The 19,201-nt window shown below is 39.6% G+C and overlaps 1 protein-coding gene across 1 annotated transcript in view; it reads right to left on the reverse strand.

The window, feature by feature from the left end:
- LOC120091119 (immunoglobulin) overlaps positions 1-18,686 on the reverse strand; it is a 62,021-nt gene extending 43,335 nt beyond the window's left edge. Inside the window, exons 1-4 of the mRNA XM_039048970.2 lie at positions 17,990-18,686; positions 17,591-17,668; positions 10,167-10,324; positions 9,517-9,601 (exon numbers count right to left, since the gene is read on the reverse strand). Of these exons, the coding sequence (XP_038904898.1) occupies positions 9,517-9,601; positions 10,167-10,324; positions 17,591-17,668; positions 17,990-18,275 (607 nt within the window). The 5' untranslated portion in view covers positions 18,276-18,686. The remainder of the gene's footprint in view (positions 1-9,516; positions 9,602-10,166; positions 10,325-17,590; positions 17,669-17,989) is intronic.
- Positions 18,687-19,201: the final 515 nt, after the last annotated feature.

Consider the following 19,201-nt stretch of genomic DNA (forward strand, 5'->3'; position numbering starts at 1 on the left):
ATGAATTGAGTTTACCGTTGCTGTAGAAATCATCAAACATTTTTATAAGGTTGTCTTTCAGAAGATGCCAAAAATGGATGAAGAATTCTGGTGTGAAGCCATCCGACCCGGGTGCCTTGTTTCTTCCTAACCCTTTCACTGCTAGCTTGATTTCTCGAGCAGAAAAACTTACTACCAGCTGCTCATTTTGACTTCTTGAGACTCTTGACCAGTCAAGGTTGAGGAGAATGGCTCGAGGATCATTACTTTTTTAGTACAATGAGGAGTAAAAGCCCAAAATGATATCTTCAATATCCCGGGTGGATTTGGTTGGAAGGTCTTGATCATTGAGCAATTTTGTAATCAAATTCTTTCTTTTTCTAGCAGATAGGAATCTGTGGAAGAAAGAAGTGTTCTCATCCCCTTCTTTTAACCATTTTAACTTGCATTTTTTAATTAGCCTTCTTTCTTCCAGTTGGTATAAGGCTAGGAGGCCTGCTTTCAAGGAGTAGGCTACTTCATCACCACTGATCCGAGGAGATACATCCACTGTCAGTGAGTCTTTTCTTTGAATTTCTTTTAGTAAGCTTTCCTCTTTCATCTTCTTCTCTTTCCCATAATCATGAAACCATTTCTTAAGGACTGGTTTTGTTTCTCTTAAGTTTGTGGAGAGAGTAAAACCTGCCCATTTATGAATTTCCTTCCCTTTCAGAGATTTTTCAATCAATTTACAGCAATCCTTATTGCTCAACCAGCTGTTACAAAAACGAAACGGTGAGGGCCCCCACTCAAATGTTCCTGCTTCTAAGGTAAGAGGAAAGTGGTCTGACATGGTTCTAGCTTGTCTTGCAACCCTTGAATTATTAAAAACTTCTTCCCATGTGCTTAATACAAGGAAACGGTCTAGGAGAGTTTTGGAAGCACCATTTCCTTCCCTAGACCAAGTGAATTGGGCACTTGAGAGTGGAATTTCCAACAGGTTGTTTAGTCTGATGAACTTATTGAAGTTATTCATATCCCTCGTTGCTCTACCTACTGGATATCTCTCATGCCTTCTTCGAATGCTGTTGAAAAATCCACCAATACACCACGGATCATCAAATTTTGCCAGGGAGGATAATTCTACCCACATTCTTCTTTCTCGGTAATCACAAGGGCCATAGACATTTGTAATCCAGCAAATCTTTTTGTTTATCGTTTGACATTTGATTGAAAGAGAGAATTCATCTTTTGAACTGCAGGAAACTAGAATTTTGCTCTCATCCCACATTGTTATTAAGCCTCCCGATTTTCCTTTTGCTTCCACCAAGGCCCAACCTACCTCTTTTGAGCTCCAAAGGCTTTTGATAAAGGAGCCCTCAATTCTGTCTTTTTTTGTTTCTTGAATAAGGACGATATCCAGATTGACTTTTTTCAGAAATCTTTTTAGAAGCAATCTTTTCGAGGAATCCTCTAAGCCTCTTGTGTTCCAAGTAACAATCTTCATTAAGGACCACCGAGGATTCTTAAGCACTTCCCCTTTGATCAGGCCAAGATGAATTCACACTCTTTTATGATGGATTATAGGGTCTATGGGACAACTGACAAATTTAGAGGGGGGGGTGGGGAAAATGCTTTCACTAACCAATGTAGGTTCGTCCGGGAGAAGGAAGAGCCGACTCAGGAAGAAATCCATGCCTTCTTGATAGTCTTCGAGTTCTTTTTTATCTTCAACATCATTAATGTCCGGCTCCTCACTGCTCACACTAGCCAATAAGTCATCATCTGAATCTTGGGAGAATGGAGAAGGAAAAATAAACTTGTTACGGCTGAGAATTTATCTATCTGGAGAGGATTTACCACTTCGGGTGCAGTGTAGAGAAGGTAGGATAGAAATCTCCCTATCTGGCCTCAAAGTTTGAGGATTAGCTTGGAGGTGTTAGCACAACTTACTTCAAGAATATCCGGGTTGGAGATGGCTGACCATGGGTTTTAAAAGGACGTGTGCTTTCTGATGAAATGTCTGGGAAAAGGCCGCAGCCCAAACGACTTCGTTTTTGCAGAAGTGAAAGGCTTTAATGGCTTATTCCTTTTCAGCTTTTGGAGCCGTTTGTGGGAGAATGGGTTAGAGACCGAGGCCTCCGGCTTCTTCGTGAGAGAAACTTGAGCAACAAACTTCTCAAAATTGGTTGGAGACAAACCGACTTTCTGAGGAGGAAGAATCGGACCGATATTACTGATTTTTTTCCAAATCAATTTTGGCGCCTTTGTGAGGAGAAGTCGAAGGGTCACGGCCCTCTATCTTTTTTTTAAAATTATTAAATCATTTTTGGTGCCTTTTTTAGGGGAAGTTGAAGGGTCACGACCCTCTATCTTTTTTAAATCATTTTCCTCTGCAGACGGCTCTGAAGATAGCAGCTCGAGAAGACCAAAAGGCTGAGGGCTGAGGCAGGATCGGGGGGGCGACTCAAAGGATGAACGGCCTCTTGACTTCTTGGCTTTGAATTTAAACTCTCTCTTCCTGCTTTCATTATTATCCACAAAGACTCCTGGACTTCTAGAGGACTTAATGTTACGGTTGGAGGAAAAGAGGAAGTTGAATTTTGAATTTAATGGATCACAATAAATGCCTTCAGCACATTTAACTTCATTTAGTCGAATTAGATCAATGGGATTTGTAAAGTCAGATTCAAATAAATCACCCTTGACCTTGCTAGGAGGGTTGGATGTCGAAATATCACCGAAATTCAAGTAGATGGAGCCTCTTTTTTCATTTGAAACTTCTATTGTTGCTGGGACAAAACCACAAAGATTCTCCTTTACTTTAATTATGGCATCTAAGACCTTGATCAAATTAAGTATTTCCATTGCTATGCTTTCTAATCCACCAAAGTATTTCCCAATCGCCTCGAAGGTTTGCTTGCACCAGTAATCAAGGGGTAAGTTCTTGATAGAGATCCAACCCCCGTAACCCCTGACATAAGCTGGTCTGCCATGGATGGAGTTGTTCCATCTTTCGAATTTCAGGTGGAAGGAGCCGAATTTCTGCCACTTGCCTGAGATATTAACCAATTCATCCAAGGATTCTCGTTCCATTGTTACCGGAGTATTTTCTGCAAATAAAGGATTGATAATAACATTAGATTGGAAGTGGTCTTTGAGTGTTTTAAAAATATGAAGCCAATTATCGAATTCAAATAGACGTGAGACAATCCATAGGTTAGAGAAGTCAGGTTGGAGCACATCAGCATGCTTGATAACCTATTGATGCTGCCTATTCTGTTTTTTGACCACCGAAACAGGGGAGACAGGGGAGCTCGGGTTCCTTGAGGAAATCTGTGGCTGAAGAGGGGTACTCAATGGTGGCTTGTCTACATTTGAAGGGGGGATGTATTCTCAAAAGAACACGAGTTTGTTGAGGAATTCTTGAGGCAGCCGCTGACCATATCATTGAACTCTTGCCAGCCGGAGGTGCCATCCCCAAAAGGGATGTGAATGTTTTTCTTTCCGCCTGTTGAGGGCCAGACCGCACATTCTATGAACCAACCCCTGTTTCCCGGAATTTGGATAGCGAATGACACACTGATCAACCCTTTCTTTAAGGAGGAAAAATTCAAAAGATGGACCATATAGCAATCTCTTCCAGCTACCCTCTAGCCATTGCGCCATTAGTGGTGAGAAAAGAACTTTTTGTCCTATTTTCATGTCTTCTATAAAAAACCCGTTGCTCACTTTCCACATACAGAAGAAATGAACACCTATTTTGCAACTCTTCACCTCCATGGGGTCTGGGGCTGACTGTTGAACTAATGTCACCGGCGTGGTTTGATGCGGCAAGAGTTAAAAGCCAAGGCTGGAAAACAGAGCTGAAACAGGGTAAGAAAGGAGGTCAGGGGAAAGGGAAGGAGCTGGAAGGAGGGCAGAAGGAGAGGGGTGGGAGAGGCGGTCAAAGGGAGGGAAGGCTAAGGAAGGCATGATGAGCTCCGGTGGGGTGGTCGAAAGGGGGGGCGCGGGGGAAGGAAGAAAAGGAGGAGAGAGGGGAGAGCATTTTTTTAAAATGTGTTGGTCGTTGATTAATGAAATAAAGATTCAACTTTTTGCTTCAACCACTCCCCAGTCCAGATCTGATAATTGAAGAATGGACCATGGACTTCATAGAAGGGTTGCCAAGAGCAGGAGGTTATGACACCATATTGGTGGTTGTTGATCATCTAAGTAAATATGGGCATTTCATTCCTCTTAAACACCCCTTCTCAGCTAAACAAGTGGCAGAGGCTTTTGTCCAAGAGGTGGTCAAACACCATGGCATACCCAAATCCATTACGACTGATCGAGACAAGATTTGCTTAAGTAATTTCTAGAGAGAGATGTTCACTACCATGGGAACTCAGCTGAGAAGAAGCACCGCATTCCATCCTCAAACGGATGGTCAAACCGAGAGAGTCAACTGATGCCTTGAGACCTGTTTGAGATCCTTTTGCAACGAACAGCCAACTCGTTAGAATAAATGGTTAGCATGGGCAGAACTCTGGTACAATACCAGATTTCATGTCTCAATTCAGACCACACCTTTCCAAGCAATTTATGGTAGGCCTCCCCCACCCTTAATCTGTTATAGGGATAAAAAAAACATCGAACTACACTGTGGAACAGCAGCTGAAAGAAAGGGATTTGGCATTGAACGCCCTTAAAGAGAACTTGGTAGTAGCTCAGAATCGGATGAAGAAACACGCTGACTCACATCGAAGAGAGCTGCAATTTGCAGTTGGGGATGAAGTTTTCCTTAAACTTAGGCCCTATCGTCAAAGATCCTTGGCCAGAAAAGAAGTGAGAAGTTATCTCCTAGGTTCTATGGACCTTACCAAATAAGTGAGAAGATTGGGGAGGTAGCCTACCGATTAGACCTGCCACCGGAAGCTTCTATCCACAATGTGTTTCATGTATCTTAACTCAAGAAGAAGCTCGGACAAGCACAACAGGTGCAAAACCTCCTATATTATCTAAAGAATTTGAACTACAAGTTAATCCTGAATTGGTGTTAGGAATACGTTGGAATGGTGAGTTAGCCATTCAAGAGTGGTTGGTTAAATGGAAGAATATGGCAGAGAGTGAGGCTACTTGGGAATCAGCCCCTGCCATGAGACAACAATTCCCAACGTTTCACCTTGAGGACAAGGTGCACTTCGAAAGGGGCAGTATTGTTAAACCCCCAATAATTTACACTTACAAAAGGAGGGGCAAAAGGGGGAATATACAAGAGGAATTTGTTACAAATGAAGCTGGAGGAGAGAAACCGTTTTCAGAGAAGTTAGTGGGAGGTGAATTCGGTTAAGAAACGGAACCACTCTCAACTGTTAAATAGGGCACTCTGAGGCCAAGGAATGGTATGAAAATTCTGTGGAGATAAATAAGAGCTGAGAAGCTTTTATGGAGAGTATTCCCAGCTCTCTCGAATTTCTGTTGGGCCTCACTTCTTTTTGTTTTTGTTATGTTGTTTGTTGTAGATTAATAGTGTTGTTTTCTCTTTGGAAATCCTTTCTGAGTAATGAAATACCATTGAACCAGTGTTTTTTTTTTTTTGAAAAGGAAACAATTCTTTATATTAAAAGAATTGTGAGCTAAAGCTCAAAGTACAAGAGGATTATACAATGAGCAAAAAGCATAGACTTAAGGATCAGCTAGCGCACCCGGGCATCTCAACTAGGTTGACACCCCCTTAGCGCCCTCGTCATTTCCAAGAATAGAGAACCATTGACTAAGGTTGGGAAGAATCCAAACATAAAACAAATAGCATAGCAAGCCCAAACAGTGGCCGGAAAGAGAAAGAACTATAAAGAAAATGGAACAAAAGAAAAAACAAAGCTGAAAAAACAAGAGAAAACAGCCGCTGATGAAGCTAAGATCCACAAATAGGAGGGGAGATAAAAGCTCTCCAGTTGAGGTTGAAATCCATAATACTGTAGCTATTAAAGTGTTTGAAAAGGGTGCACCAAGAAGAAGCAAGACGACGGGCAGATTCAAGACGATCTTTGCACCCAAGAGATTTATCATTAAACACCCTCTAGTTTCTCTCAAACCATAAATCTGCCAATAGAGCTTTAACCGCATTAAGCCAAAGTAAACGGATGGAGTTCTTAAAGCTTGTTCCAACTAAAAGTTGTTGCACATTTCCCCGAAATTCGTTGCTCATTACCCATGATAGATTGAAAATGGACAGTAAATTCTCCCAACACCAAGCTGAGTATGAGCACAGAAAGAAAAGGTGGAGAGGATCTTTGCCAAAATGAAGGCACAACGAGCAAATAGAAGGGGAGAGGTAATTAGAGGGCAATTTGCTTTGTAAAACAAAAGCAACATTCAGCTGGCCAAAAAGCATTATCCAAATAAGGATGCTAACCCTTCGAGGGCTATTCGTCTTCCAAAGGGCCGAGAAGAGAGATTTATCCAAAGGGGAGGAGGGGGGAAAGGTGGTTTTTGAGAGAGTTGACCGTGAAACTGCCCATGGTTGATATAGACCACACCCTTTTGTCGAATGCATCTAACATTCTCCTTGCTGCAATTTTCCCAAGCAACTCTTAAAATTCAAGCACCTCATCAACTTTAAGTAATCGGCACAATGAGATTGACCATGAGGCCAAAAGGCTGTCCCAATGGTCAACTACGGATCCTTTTGGAAAATGGTGATTCTGAAAAGACTTGGAAACAAGATATTAAAGGGAGTCACTCCTTCCCAAGGGTCTAGCCAAAACGCAATCCGGCTGCCATTTCCTAACTTGAACGTGGCCAATGACTCAACTTTCAGCCAAGATTTTGAGATACTAACCCAAAGGCTTCTCAAACTCCTACCACCTTTGCCTGCCATGTGCCAATTAAAAGAATCTTTACCATGAATGCTTCTGACTACTTTACCCCAGAAGGAGTCCTCCTCATCAAAGTATCTCCACCCCCATTTAGCTAGTAGGGCTAAGTTCTTTGCCTTGAAGCCACTCAGACCGAGGCCTCCTTCAGCTAAAGGTTTTGCACCGAAGCCCACTTCACCAAGTGATTTAACTTGCTACCATTATGGCCCTTCCAAAAGAAGTTCCTTAGTATCCTCTCCATTTTTGAGATAACTCCTTCAAGGACAAGAAAGATTGACATGTAATGAGTTGGGAGATTTGAAAAGACTGAATTGCATAAAGTAACTCTACCTCCTCTTGAAAGGTTGAATCTTTTCCATTTATCCAGTTTAGCTTGAAATTTATCCAACACCTGTTGCCAAAAGGACAATTTTTTCGGATACCCACCTAAAGGCAAACCTAGGTAGGAAAAAGGAAAATGGTCAGCCTTGCAATTCAGTGATGCAGCTGTGATTAGCAGCTCGCTTTCATCCACATTGATACCATAAAGGGCTAATTTTTCCCAATTCACTTTCTGACCTGAGCACCATTCAAAAAACTCCACTGTTTGCTTGAGTTTAGCAAGCATGGTGTTGTCATGTTTGCAAAATAATAAAGTGTCATCCGCAAACTGAAGTATGGAAACATGAACCTTTCTTTTCCAACCTCGAAGCCTTCAACAAGACCGGATTGAATGACCTTGTTCACCAAGGCGCTCAATACTTCACTAACCAGAAGGAAAAGAAAAGGTGAGAGAGGATCACCTTGCCTTATTCCTCTTGTAGCAACCACTCTTCCCCTTGGTCTACCATTGATGAAGACTAAAACATTGGATTTTTTACACACCCCATTATCCACTCTATCCATTTCTGGCTGAAATTCTTGTTTCTCAACATTTTTTCTAAGAAATCCCAGTCAACACGGTCATAGGCCTTCTCCATGTCTAGCTTGAGGATCCACCCCTTCTTCTTTTTAGCTCGATACTCTTCCACGCTTCATTAGCTATAAGAATAGGATCCAGAATCTGCCTTCCTTCAATGAATGCACTTTGGGAAGGAGCAATGATATTTGGCATCATCAATTTTAGTCTCTTGGCCAGCACCTTTTCAATGACCTTATAAGTCACAGTAGTTAAAGTGATTGGCCTGAAATCTTTGACCGCAACTGCTACTTCCTTCTTTTGAATTAAACAAATGAAGTTTTCTTTTAAACAACCATTTAATCTTCCATTCTTGTAGAATTCCTCAAAAGTGGAGTGGAAACTTGACTTAATCAGGTTCCAAAATTTCAACAAAAACTCAATAGTGAAACCGTCAGGGCCAGGGGCTTTACATTTCCCAGGGTTTTTTATGGCTGATCTGATTTCTGAGTCTGAGAACTTAGCTTGTAACTTCAGATTCTGGTTAGAATTGATACAAGGCCAATCTAAATTCAAGGGTTTGTGTCTCCTCCCCAGGCATTTAAGAAAGATGCTACCATAAAAATTCAGGATTAGGCTTTCAATTTCTCTAAAAGATCTAGTTGGCACTCCTTGATCATCTACTAGTTCAGTGATGAAGTTTCTTCTCTTCTTTGCTACTAAAAATCTATGAAAGAAGCTCGTATTTTCATCTCCCAATTTGAGCTAGTTCAACTTACTTTTCTGAATTAGATTAACTTCCTCCAGCCTATAAAGTGACATTAATTCAGCTTTCAGAGAGGATCGAATAGCATTTTCACTATTAGAGAGTAGAACTTTCAGCAAGAGCATCCCATTTTTCAATTTCTTTTAACAGCACTTCTTCTTTCCTTTGATCTTTTTGAAATTTGGAGTGTCAAGCCTTGACTACTGATTTTACTTTTCTCAACTTTTGATTAAGGGCAAAGCCGGCCCAGCCATCAACAACACAACTCGACCAAGTTGTCCCGATGATTTTGACACATTCCTTGTTGAGTAGCCAGCTGTTGCAGAATCTAAAAGGGGACGGCCCCAGCTGAATGAGCTAGCTTCTATTAAGATTGGATAATGATCAGAGAAAGTACAAACTTGTCTATTGACTCTAGAGCTTTCAAACTCCTCATCCCAAGCTTTAGAGATGAAAAAACAGTCTAATAGAGATCTTGAAACTGAAACACCTTCCCGGGACCAAATAAATTTGCCATTACACAAAGGGACCTCCAAAAGTTTGGCTTGGTCTATAAAATCATTAAATTTCCCATACCTTTGGTGCTTCTGCCAACAGGGAATCTTGTAATATTGAACCAGTGTTTCTTCTATGTTCTCTCTGTTTTCTTTCTTTTCTATTTGTTGTTTCTTTGGTGTTGATTTGTGGACAGGAAAGAGATCGACCTAGGGTCTTAACATAATGATCTTCAAAAGAAAATTCAATTAATTCTAGTGAGTTATAGATCTCGATAAAAAGAGTAAAATGATACTTCTTTCTTTTATTTTGGATGAGAAACTTCAAAGAAGAGCAAATAAATAATGACGGTGAAGAAAAGATGACCTCCTACACCAAAGGAGATTTAGAAAAGCGCTCCAATTGATATATATCAAAATATGGGAATAGTAACTATGTAGGCAACATGCGTGTTTGCTAATGTGTGGATAGGTGTGCATGTAATTCCAGAAACCAAGTTCTTCAGATGCAGTGAGATATGCAACTTTCACAACTACAACAAACCGAGAGAAGAAAATCACCGTCATTTTGACCATTTTGACCTTCTTCCATTAGCATTCCATTGGTTTTCTGGGTGACCCACACTTGTAATGGAACCCGAGTTTCCTACATAGATAACAAGAAGTTAGATAATATCTTAACCAGAAATACAGAAAACATGCATAGAAAGGAAAAGGTCAGGTACTGTCCTCCAATTCTCTAGTCCAATCATAAATCCATATGATGATTTATTGTCTATAATTGATAAATTCATTAAAACAACTATCTTTACACATATAAGATCTGAAAATGCAATCCACAAAACAAAAAGAACGTAAATAATCGTATGATGGAGGAATAGAAAAGACATCCATTACCGCTGACAAGTAAGGCATTGTAATAAAAATAAATTAAGAAGGTATGTTTATTGTTCTTGAAACGAAGTACCTATTCAATGAGCATATAATTGGATAAACAGTTAATTGGTTACAGGGATTCAGGCATGAATGGAATGTGAGAAAGCACCACAAAAATGAGTGTAATAACAGTAAGTAGGACTGGAAAGAGCATTGTTCTCCGAAAAGAAAAACCAAAGTCAAAAACAAATTCAGCTGCAGTTCACCTAGTGTTATTCACATCAAATCAAATAATGAATGTTAACTCGTCTTTGAAACAAGTTATGTACACAAACCATTTCTATTTGATCCCTCAGCGACTCTTTATGAGATCGACCATTTTCCTGTGATAGCCATCGTCCTAGTAATGTACTTTTAACATAATACATATAACGAATAGTGGCACCCTTGTAAGATGGTGGTATGCAGGTAGGAAGCATTGATCGAACGACATCTGTAATAACACTGAACATTTTCAGAATTGCCATACATAACCAGAATAGTAAATTAAAGCAGAGAAAGACAAATGAGACCTTAATATAAGACAACTTGTGTCAGGTGGCTTTGTTTTTAGATCATTCCTATGAAAGAGCTTTTTCATGAGCTCCATTGGTGGTGGATTTCACCTTCTAAATCCATCCCTATTTGGAATTTTTTTCTCAAGTCTATCCCAAAAAGGAGGGGGAGGCTCTCGAAGCATCAAAGCTAAACAGAAAAGCTTCCAAAGAACTAAGTCTAAACATAAACAGACTCAGGAATGACAACAATACACCATATTACATACCAATCTTGGGAAACAAACCATATATAAGACATCATCACTCACAGTTTTGTTTGATTGGAAACAAAAGAAACTTTCATCAGAGTATACATATATAGAGAGAGAGAGAGAAGAAAAACAAAGATGATGAGGAACAAACCCAAACGAAGGGGATTACTAAAATTCCACCAGTTGCCTTTAAATAAATAAAACATATATATTGTTACAAAAAGATCACCAAAGAGTTCCAAACGGAGACCAAAAAAGCAATTAAGTCCCACACTTGCTCTTTATTTCTAGATTTGTGTTTATATCTTTTTCTACAATTACAAATAACCAGGATTTCATTGAGAACAAAGGAAAGTATTCAAAGGACATAAAAAATTACCCAGAAAAAAGAGTCAAACTAAGTAAAAGGTGCTACAATCATGATAAGACCCACAGGATGATTACAAAAATCCTTAACCACCTTCATCCTGGAATTTATATTTTCACCGACAGCTAAAGGAAAAGGAAATAACAGAATTCCAGCAACTGTTGTGTGCTTTGGAAGGCAAAAAACCATCGCAGCTTCCTGATAATAAGCTCTGGTCATTGGATTCAACTGGTAACCACACTGTTAAATCTGTCAAAGCACCTGAAGCAGCCTCAGCTCCACTGGAAAAGGATTTGTTCAAAGCTTTATGGAAATCCAAAAGTCTCAAAAGGGTTAGCATCTTGATCTGGGTTATGATATTTGGGTCCCTCAACTGCTCGGTCACTCTTCAGCATAAGCTCCAGGATCATTACTTATCCCCAACAATCTGTCCCTTTTGTTTAGCAAGCAGTGAAGATCTTCAACATTTGTTTTTTGATTGTCCCTTCTCTAGAAATTGCTGGTGGAAGATTTTTTCATACTTTAATGTGGTATGGGCCTTTGGTCATTAATTTTGTGATAATGCCTCCCAAGTGATAAGAGGCCCCTCATGACCCAAGGCTCAAATATTATGGCCAAATGCAATTAAAGCTATGTTATCAGAACTTTGGTTCAAATGCAACCAAAGAATCTTCCGCAGCAAAGCTTAGACTGGACAGACAGATTTGGGTCAGCACGACTTACTACTAGCCAAAGAAATCTATTAAAGCTATGCTATCAGAACTTTGGTTCAAATGCAACCAAAGAATCTTCCACAGCAAAGCCTTAAACTGGACAGACAGATTTGGGTCAGCTCGACTTCTTGCCTCCTTATGGTGCTCACAATCCAAATACTACTAGCCAAAGAAATCTATTATTTGATTTGAATATTACTTGATGTGGATATAATGAAGGCGCTACGGTTGTATTAACCTAGTTGAGATGGCCTGGTGCGCCTGTTGATCCTACTTTTGATTTATATGTCTCATTGTACATGGCTTTTATTTGTACCTTGAGCTATTGCTCTTTTCATTATATCAATGAAAAGTTTGTTTCCATTTCAAAAAAAAAAAAACAAAGCCTAAATAGAAACATGAAATTAGCAAGAAAATGCACATTGTCACTAAGCATATCAACCCGTCTAAAGGGTTTATTGTTTCCTCTCGAACCAAACCACACAAACCCCATGGAGCCACAAATATTGTCCCTTTTCACAAAAGGGTGATTAAAGGAGGAGTTCCACAACCATGGAACTACATCCATAAGGCTAGGCTATGTTTTTTTTTCTAAGGCAACAAGGCTTTTCATTGATAAAATGAAAAGAGACTAATGCTCAAAATACCATAAGGCTAGGCTATGTGAAAACAAAATGCCTCAACGAAGCAAGTCCAAACTGCAAAAACATAATCACAGGTCCACAAAAGGTGATTAAGACCCTTGGTTGCACGACTCACACCACACCTCTAGAGAGGATACCATATTGCGGCCCTACCAGGCAAGGCGTCTTCCTTAAAACCCAATCCAAGGTGTTAACTTTTTTATGAGGGCCTACTACAAAGAATTTAGCCTTCTTCAAAATCACCTTTCTAGGAAAAAGGAGAGGGGTTCACCAAACAATGGAAAAAGGAGTGGCAAGAAAACACTTTGGGAACTAAAGACGTATATGGCAAAGGGAATTTTTTATGATGCACACCTCAACTAATCTCATGGAACCATTGTCTCGTTCTATTATATTTGGTCGTCACCGATTTAGGATTAAATCTTAAATAGGTGGTGACCATGTGATTTGAACACATTCTACAAACATCCCTTTTACTCTTTCACATGCCACAATGTTGGTGGTCCTCAACCAGTCAACTGTTCAAAAGGACCCTTTTTCAAAGAACAAAGCTCCCACCATCTTTCAACAATTCAAAACCTTGGTGGAAAACTTATATAGTTCTACCATCAAAACTCTCAAATGATGTGATGGAGGAAGGGAGTTTAAACCAATTATTCAATTTGCCAAGGATAAAGAAATTGCTATTCAAATGTCATGTAAATGGTCATGTAGAAAGAAAACGCCTACACATAGTTGAAATTGGTCTTGCTCTTTTGGCTCCAGCTTATATGCTTTTGCATTATTGATGGAATGCCTTCCATACTGCCACTTATCTCAAATGCCTTCACCCATGATTCACGATCAAAGTCCTTGCAGCATTCTTTTTTTTTCTATGAAATCGACAACTTTCATTGAGAAAAAATTAAAGAATATAAGGCCATACAAAAAAAAAAACCTCTAAAGGAAGGGGTTCCAACTAAGTAAGATGTACCGAAGGAATAATTACAAAAAAGCTTTGATACCGAAGCCCAAAGTGACACATAAAACCTCACAAAAGATCAAACCTCACCAAGACCCCTATCCCTACCTCTAAACAATCGATTGTTCTTCTCCTCCCAAATATCCCATAAAATAGCACACACCCTAGCAAACCACAAATACCAACCTCTCTCTGAAAGGCGGGTGGAGGAGGAACTCCCATCATCACACGAAGGTGCCGCCGGCCAACAATCCAAACATTAAATTCCTGCAAAAAACAACTCCACACTTCCCTCGCATATGGGCAATCCCAGAGGATATGCTCTAAATCTTCCTCCACCTTTTGACAAAGAATACAGCAGGGACGCTGTTAATGAGGTCATCTTCCTAGCAAGTCTATCTAAGGTGTTCACCCGACCAAGCAAAACTTGCGAAGTAAAGAACCTAACTTTCTTAAGAATCTTAATCCTCCAAATCACATCAAAAACCGACTCCCAAACAAGGGATGGATCCAACAACAACTTGAAGAAATACTTGCAAGAAAAGACTTCACTCAGATTAGGACTCCAAACACGAATATCCCTCCTCCCAACCCTAAAATTACACTCCTCTAATAGTGAAAGAAGAGAGGCAACCTCCATCGTTTTCCTATTAGACAAATGGCAACAGAACTCGAAAGAAAAAGACACAGAGTTACCATCCCTAACCAAGAAGTTTGAGACTGAGCGACTTTTGGAGGAGGACAAATGATAAAGATGGGGAAAAACAGAGCATGGGGGACTATCCCCCACCCACTGATCTTCCCAGAAATATGTATTCTTGTCATCCCCCACTATACAATGGACCAAATGAGAAAAAGAAGGACGCACAAGAGAAATATCTTCCCAAGGATTTTGGTGTGTGCTTTTAACCCCTTTAGCCATCCAATCAAAAGGATGGTTACCATGCTTACTCACGATGGTCCTATGCCACGAGGATTCGGGCTCATGGGCAAAATGCCAAAGCCACTTATCCAACAAAGTTTGTTACGACACCTTAAATTACCAACCTCCAATCCTCCTTGGTTAACAAGGTGCCCAACAACCTCCCAACTAACCAAATGAGAACCCTTCCCTTCACCCACCCCTTTCCATAGAAAATCTCTCGTAAACTTCTCAAGGCTCTAGCAAACCATACTAGGAGCCCAAAAAAGCAAGAGATAATACACAGGAATACCACCAAGCACCGATTTGATCAAAGTTAGCCTGCCAGCTTTGGCGAAAAAACCTCTCTTTCATAAGGCCTTACGAACCTTATCAAAAATAGGGCCCCAAGAAGATGTGGCCCCCGGGTTGCCTCCCAGCGAGGGCCCGGGGTAGGATGTAGGAAAGGAGCCAACCTCACAACCAATCACCTCCACCCATCTCCAAAGTTTATCCTGATCACAATTAATGCCCAAAATTTGGCACTTGCTCCTATTGATTCTAAGCCCCGACATGTCCTAAAAAAAGCCCACCGTATGGTTAAGGATTGAGAAAGAATCTTCATTCTCAGAACAAAACAACATCGTATCATCAGCAAACTGGAGATGCGAGAGGGTAATCTCATTCATGCTAACTCTAAAAGAGTTCAATATTGTTTCCTTCCATCCCTTTTAAAATGAGTCAGCTTAAAACATCCACGATGATTAAGAACAAGAAAGGAGACAAAAGGTACTCCTGTCTTAACCGTCTAGAAGCCTGATCGACTCTTAGGGGCTCCATTGATGAGGATAGAATAGTTCACATTTCTAAAGCATCCCCACATCCACGTCCTCCATTTATACCCAAAGCTTTTCTTCTACATCACCTTATCCAGAAAAGTCCCAATCAACATGATCATAAGCTTTTTCGCCAACTCAGATCCTTTGGCACAACTTGTTACCCTTGTTTGAGGCCCTTTCAACAACAAAATTTAGATTTTCAAACGGAGAAATATGTGTTCATGCCTTCCAACTCGATCACATTTGGGATTTAGTCCCTTTGATTGCCTCTCAACATGTGGTAGACACTTACAACATCAAGCAGGATGTGGATGGCCATATTCAACATTTTAAAGCCTGTCTTGTGGCTAAAGGCTATCTTCAGACCACGAGTATTGACTACGGTGAAACCCATAGTCCTGTCATCAAGCCATCTTCAATTAGGTTTTTCTCGCTTTAGCTCTCACTTTTTTTAATTGAAAAAGCCACTTTTATTGGGGAAAAATGAAAGAATTTGGGCAACAAAAACTAGCCTACAGAAAGGAGGAGAACCCTCTATAAAAAGGGACTCCCACTATACAAATAACGCATATAGAATAGTTACAAGAAGCATTCGAATTTGAAGCCCACAGAGAAACATGATAACGTACAATGTGTTCAAAACATTCTTTAAACATCCCATTCACTCTTACTTGGCACTGGCCTATTCGGCAACTCAACATTAGTAACGTGTTCCTTCATAGCACTCTCACGGAGCCCGAAGGAAGTGTATATATCCCAAACTTAGGGACAAATGCATCCCAAGTATCTTCATTATGTTTGTCATCTTCGTAAGGCTATTTATGGACTCAAACAAGCCCCTCATAATTGATAATAAGAATTGAAATCTTACTTATTTCGTGGCAAATTCATTCAATCTAAGGGGGATATGTCCTTATTTATGCATCAGGCTTCTAACAGCTTTTTTTTTTTTTTTTTTGCTCATATATGTTGATGATATCATCTTAACGGGTTCCTCTTGGGCTCTTCTTGATGCCTTAATCTTGCAGTTACATAAGGCTTTTGCTATTAAAGATCTTGGTTGGCTCCACTACTTCTTAGGCATTCAAGCACAATTCACGAACAATGGCCTTATTTTCTCTCAAACAAGTACATCCAAGACTTACTCGATTAAATTTGCAACATCTCAAGCCTATACTAAGATGACTGATAAACAACTCTATCATGTAATGGTGAGTCGACAGTTGATCCTCAATTCTGTCGTAACACTCTTGGATCTCTACAATATATGCAACACATTCGCCCAAAGATTGTTTTTCACTTGCCTAAAGATTGTTTTTACTATCAACAAATTGAAGCAATTTAATCAACAACCCACTCTTCTACATTAGGGTACTCTCAAATGTGTCCTTCGTTATTTACAATACTCTTCAAAGGGCTCTCCCTTCACATACTTTTGTCCTCTATCTTTCAAGCTTTCTGATGTAGATTGGGCATCTTTTCCTGATGTCGCAAGTCAGTAGGAGGCTATTGTCTTTCTTAGTTTCTCTCTAATGTCATGGACTTCCAAAAAGCAAAAAGTCGTTCCACACCCTATAACTGAAACACAGTAGCGTACTCTCTCTGATGTTGTTTGTGAATTGTTGTGGGTTCAAGCTCTTCTTCATGATTTTCATGTCAACCTCTCTTCTCCCTCAACTACATGGTGTAATAACATTTCCGTTGTTTCCCTTGCTCGCAATTCAGTTTTTCAATCAAGCATATCGAAATCGATGTTGCTTTCATTCCAATCAAGTTCCCATAAGCTCGTTATCCAACACGTTCACTCTCTCTTTTAATTTGTTGATTGACTAACTAAAGTGTTACCTCCTCATTATTTTCTATTGCTTCATGACAAATTCAGGATTCAATTCTCTCCCTCGCAAATGTTTGAGAGGGCTTGTTAAGACAGAATCTATGTTTTCACTTTGCACATGATTACTCACTTTTGTACGTATCATCTTTCATGGTTGACTTTTTTTAGCATTTGTTTGCATTAGGTATTGTAATCTATTTCTTTACATGACACTTTAGGGGGTGTTTAAGGTGAGGAGTGGAATAGTGAGGAGTAAGGAGTTATGAAGTCTAGAAAGTTGTGAACTCCTGGGGTCAGAAGTTGATATGATATAGAATTGATGTTTTTTAGTAGTAGGACCCCCAAACTCCTTGAGCCAAACAAGGAATGGAGTTCACAAACTCTTACTTCCTTACTCTACTTCTCAACTCCTTGGCCAAACACTCCCTTAATAAGTTAGATTTTCCTTCATCTTCTTCTTCCTTCATTGATTGTATATTTAAGAGGCTGAACCTCTTCTTGAAAATTAAGTTTCCAATCAATAATATAGGTAGAAAGCAGTTACTCCTTAAAAACTCCTTTAAATTCAGACTCTATGACTTAAACTAAGGGAACGGCAGTCGCAGAATATGAAATAAGTAATATCCAAGTGAATGACATGCATATCAACAACTAGGATACGGAAATATTGTGCATAGAACACATGGGCTTACATGACTTTGTAGCCCCCGAAGATATTATCTGATTTGAAACTATTGATTGTACCGAGCAGTCCATGAACACATGTTCACCTGGCAAGACCAAAAGACACGAAATTGAACTACATCAGCTAGGAAAGCCGATGCAATCTTTAAAAACAATAAATCAATAAGTAAACTTTGCAGAACCATTCAAATTCTACAAAATGACAAGTACTGATTTCCTTTCATTTCTCCAAAAAGGAAAATTGCCTTTGGATGAAATGTCTCTCAGTCAGATAGAGAGTTTACTGAACAACTTTACAAAAGGGAACGGAATAAAAGCTGATAACAAATTGCCACGAATAACAATCACACAGGACACAAGGAGAAGGCAACGGTTGAGAACAGTATCATATAGAAGGGACTTGGAACCTCTCCGTTGTTTGGATCCAGGGATTGGCTTCTGAGTGCTAAACCACTGAGCGTCCAACTTCTGGAGCCCAATAATCTCAAAACTAAGTCGTTCGATCAAAAGAGAGCAGTCAAATTGAGCGACAGAGGAGCAAATTTCAATAGTAACAACAACCGGATCGCCAGGCCTATACACATCTTTATCAGAACGAAGTTTCAGGCCAGGAAAAACCTCGCTCTTCGCCGAATTCTCGACCTTATCAGCAGAAGCACCGGTTCCGAAAATGGAAAACCTAGATCCAAACATTGGCCTCTGCTTTAGATGCCACTTTTCCACTTCCTATACGTCCTCTTTGAGAGTTTCAGGGGAACTCACGTCGCTGTTCGTGGGTTCGAAAGCTGTCGTCCCACGTTACGGAACAGACGTTGGAGCCCTCGAGCCGCCGTGGGTCTGCGCCACAGTCGCCGGAGAACGCAAGGAACCCGCGTCGTCTCTCAAATCGAATGCTTCAGCTTCGTGAGTGTGTGTCGCCCCTTGCGTCGGAAGAAGTTGCTGAAGGAGGACGGGTCGCCGGAAGGTTCGTGGTACCGTCAGTGCGTGAAGAGGAGGAAGCGAGGTGGCTTTTCGGGTTTTTTTTTTTCCTTTTTTTTTTTCTACAATAACAGCCACGGAGTTTGAATCCCGACCTCAAGGCAGTAGGTAGTTACCTACATATCAATCCCGATTAATTATATTTATTTTGGAAAGAAAATAAAGAAACATATGTGATATTTTGTTATATTTATAAATATTATCAGTAATTTTTATTTAAAATAATTTTCTTACATTTTTTAATTTTTTAAAATTACATTAATTAAAACTTATTTAATTATTGCATCAATTCAAACTAACTTTTAAGTTAAAATAAGTATGATATTTATATTATCAACCTCGAAGTTAGAGATTTGAAATAGTGATGGATTTAGAACTTCGTATTAGAGAGGCACAAATGTATATAAAGTTAGAAGTTTAGTCCATGATCGTTTAGATTTTTATTTATATAGTCCTTAACTTTAGAAAATGTCTAATAAGTTTTTGAATTCTCAATTTATGTGTTTAATAAATTTTTAAAATATCAATTTTGCATCCAATCTCTCTCTTACATATTCAATAATGTTAAAAGTTAAATGTTATATTAAACATTAAATTTAAATTTGTATTTAGTTGGCATGAGTGGACATTTTTAAAATTAA

The sequence above is a fragment of the Benincasa hispida genome, chromosome 11 (genome assembly GCF_027475165.1).
Source record: "Benincasa hispida cultivar pf3 chromosome 11, pf3_genome.v1.1, whole genome shotgun sequence".
Taxonomy (NCBI): domain Eukaryota; kingdom Viridiplantae; phylum Streptophyta; class Magnoliopsida; order Cucurbitales; family Cucurbitaceae; genus Benincasa; species Benincasa hispida.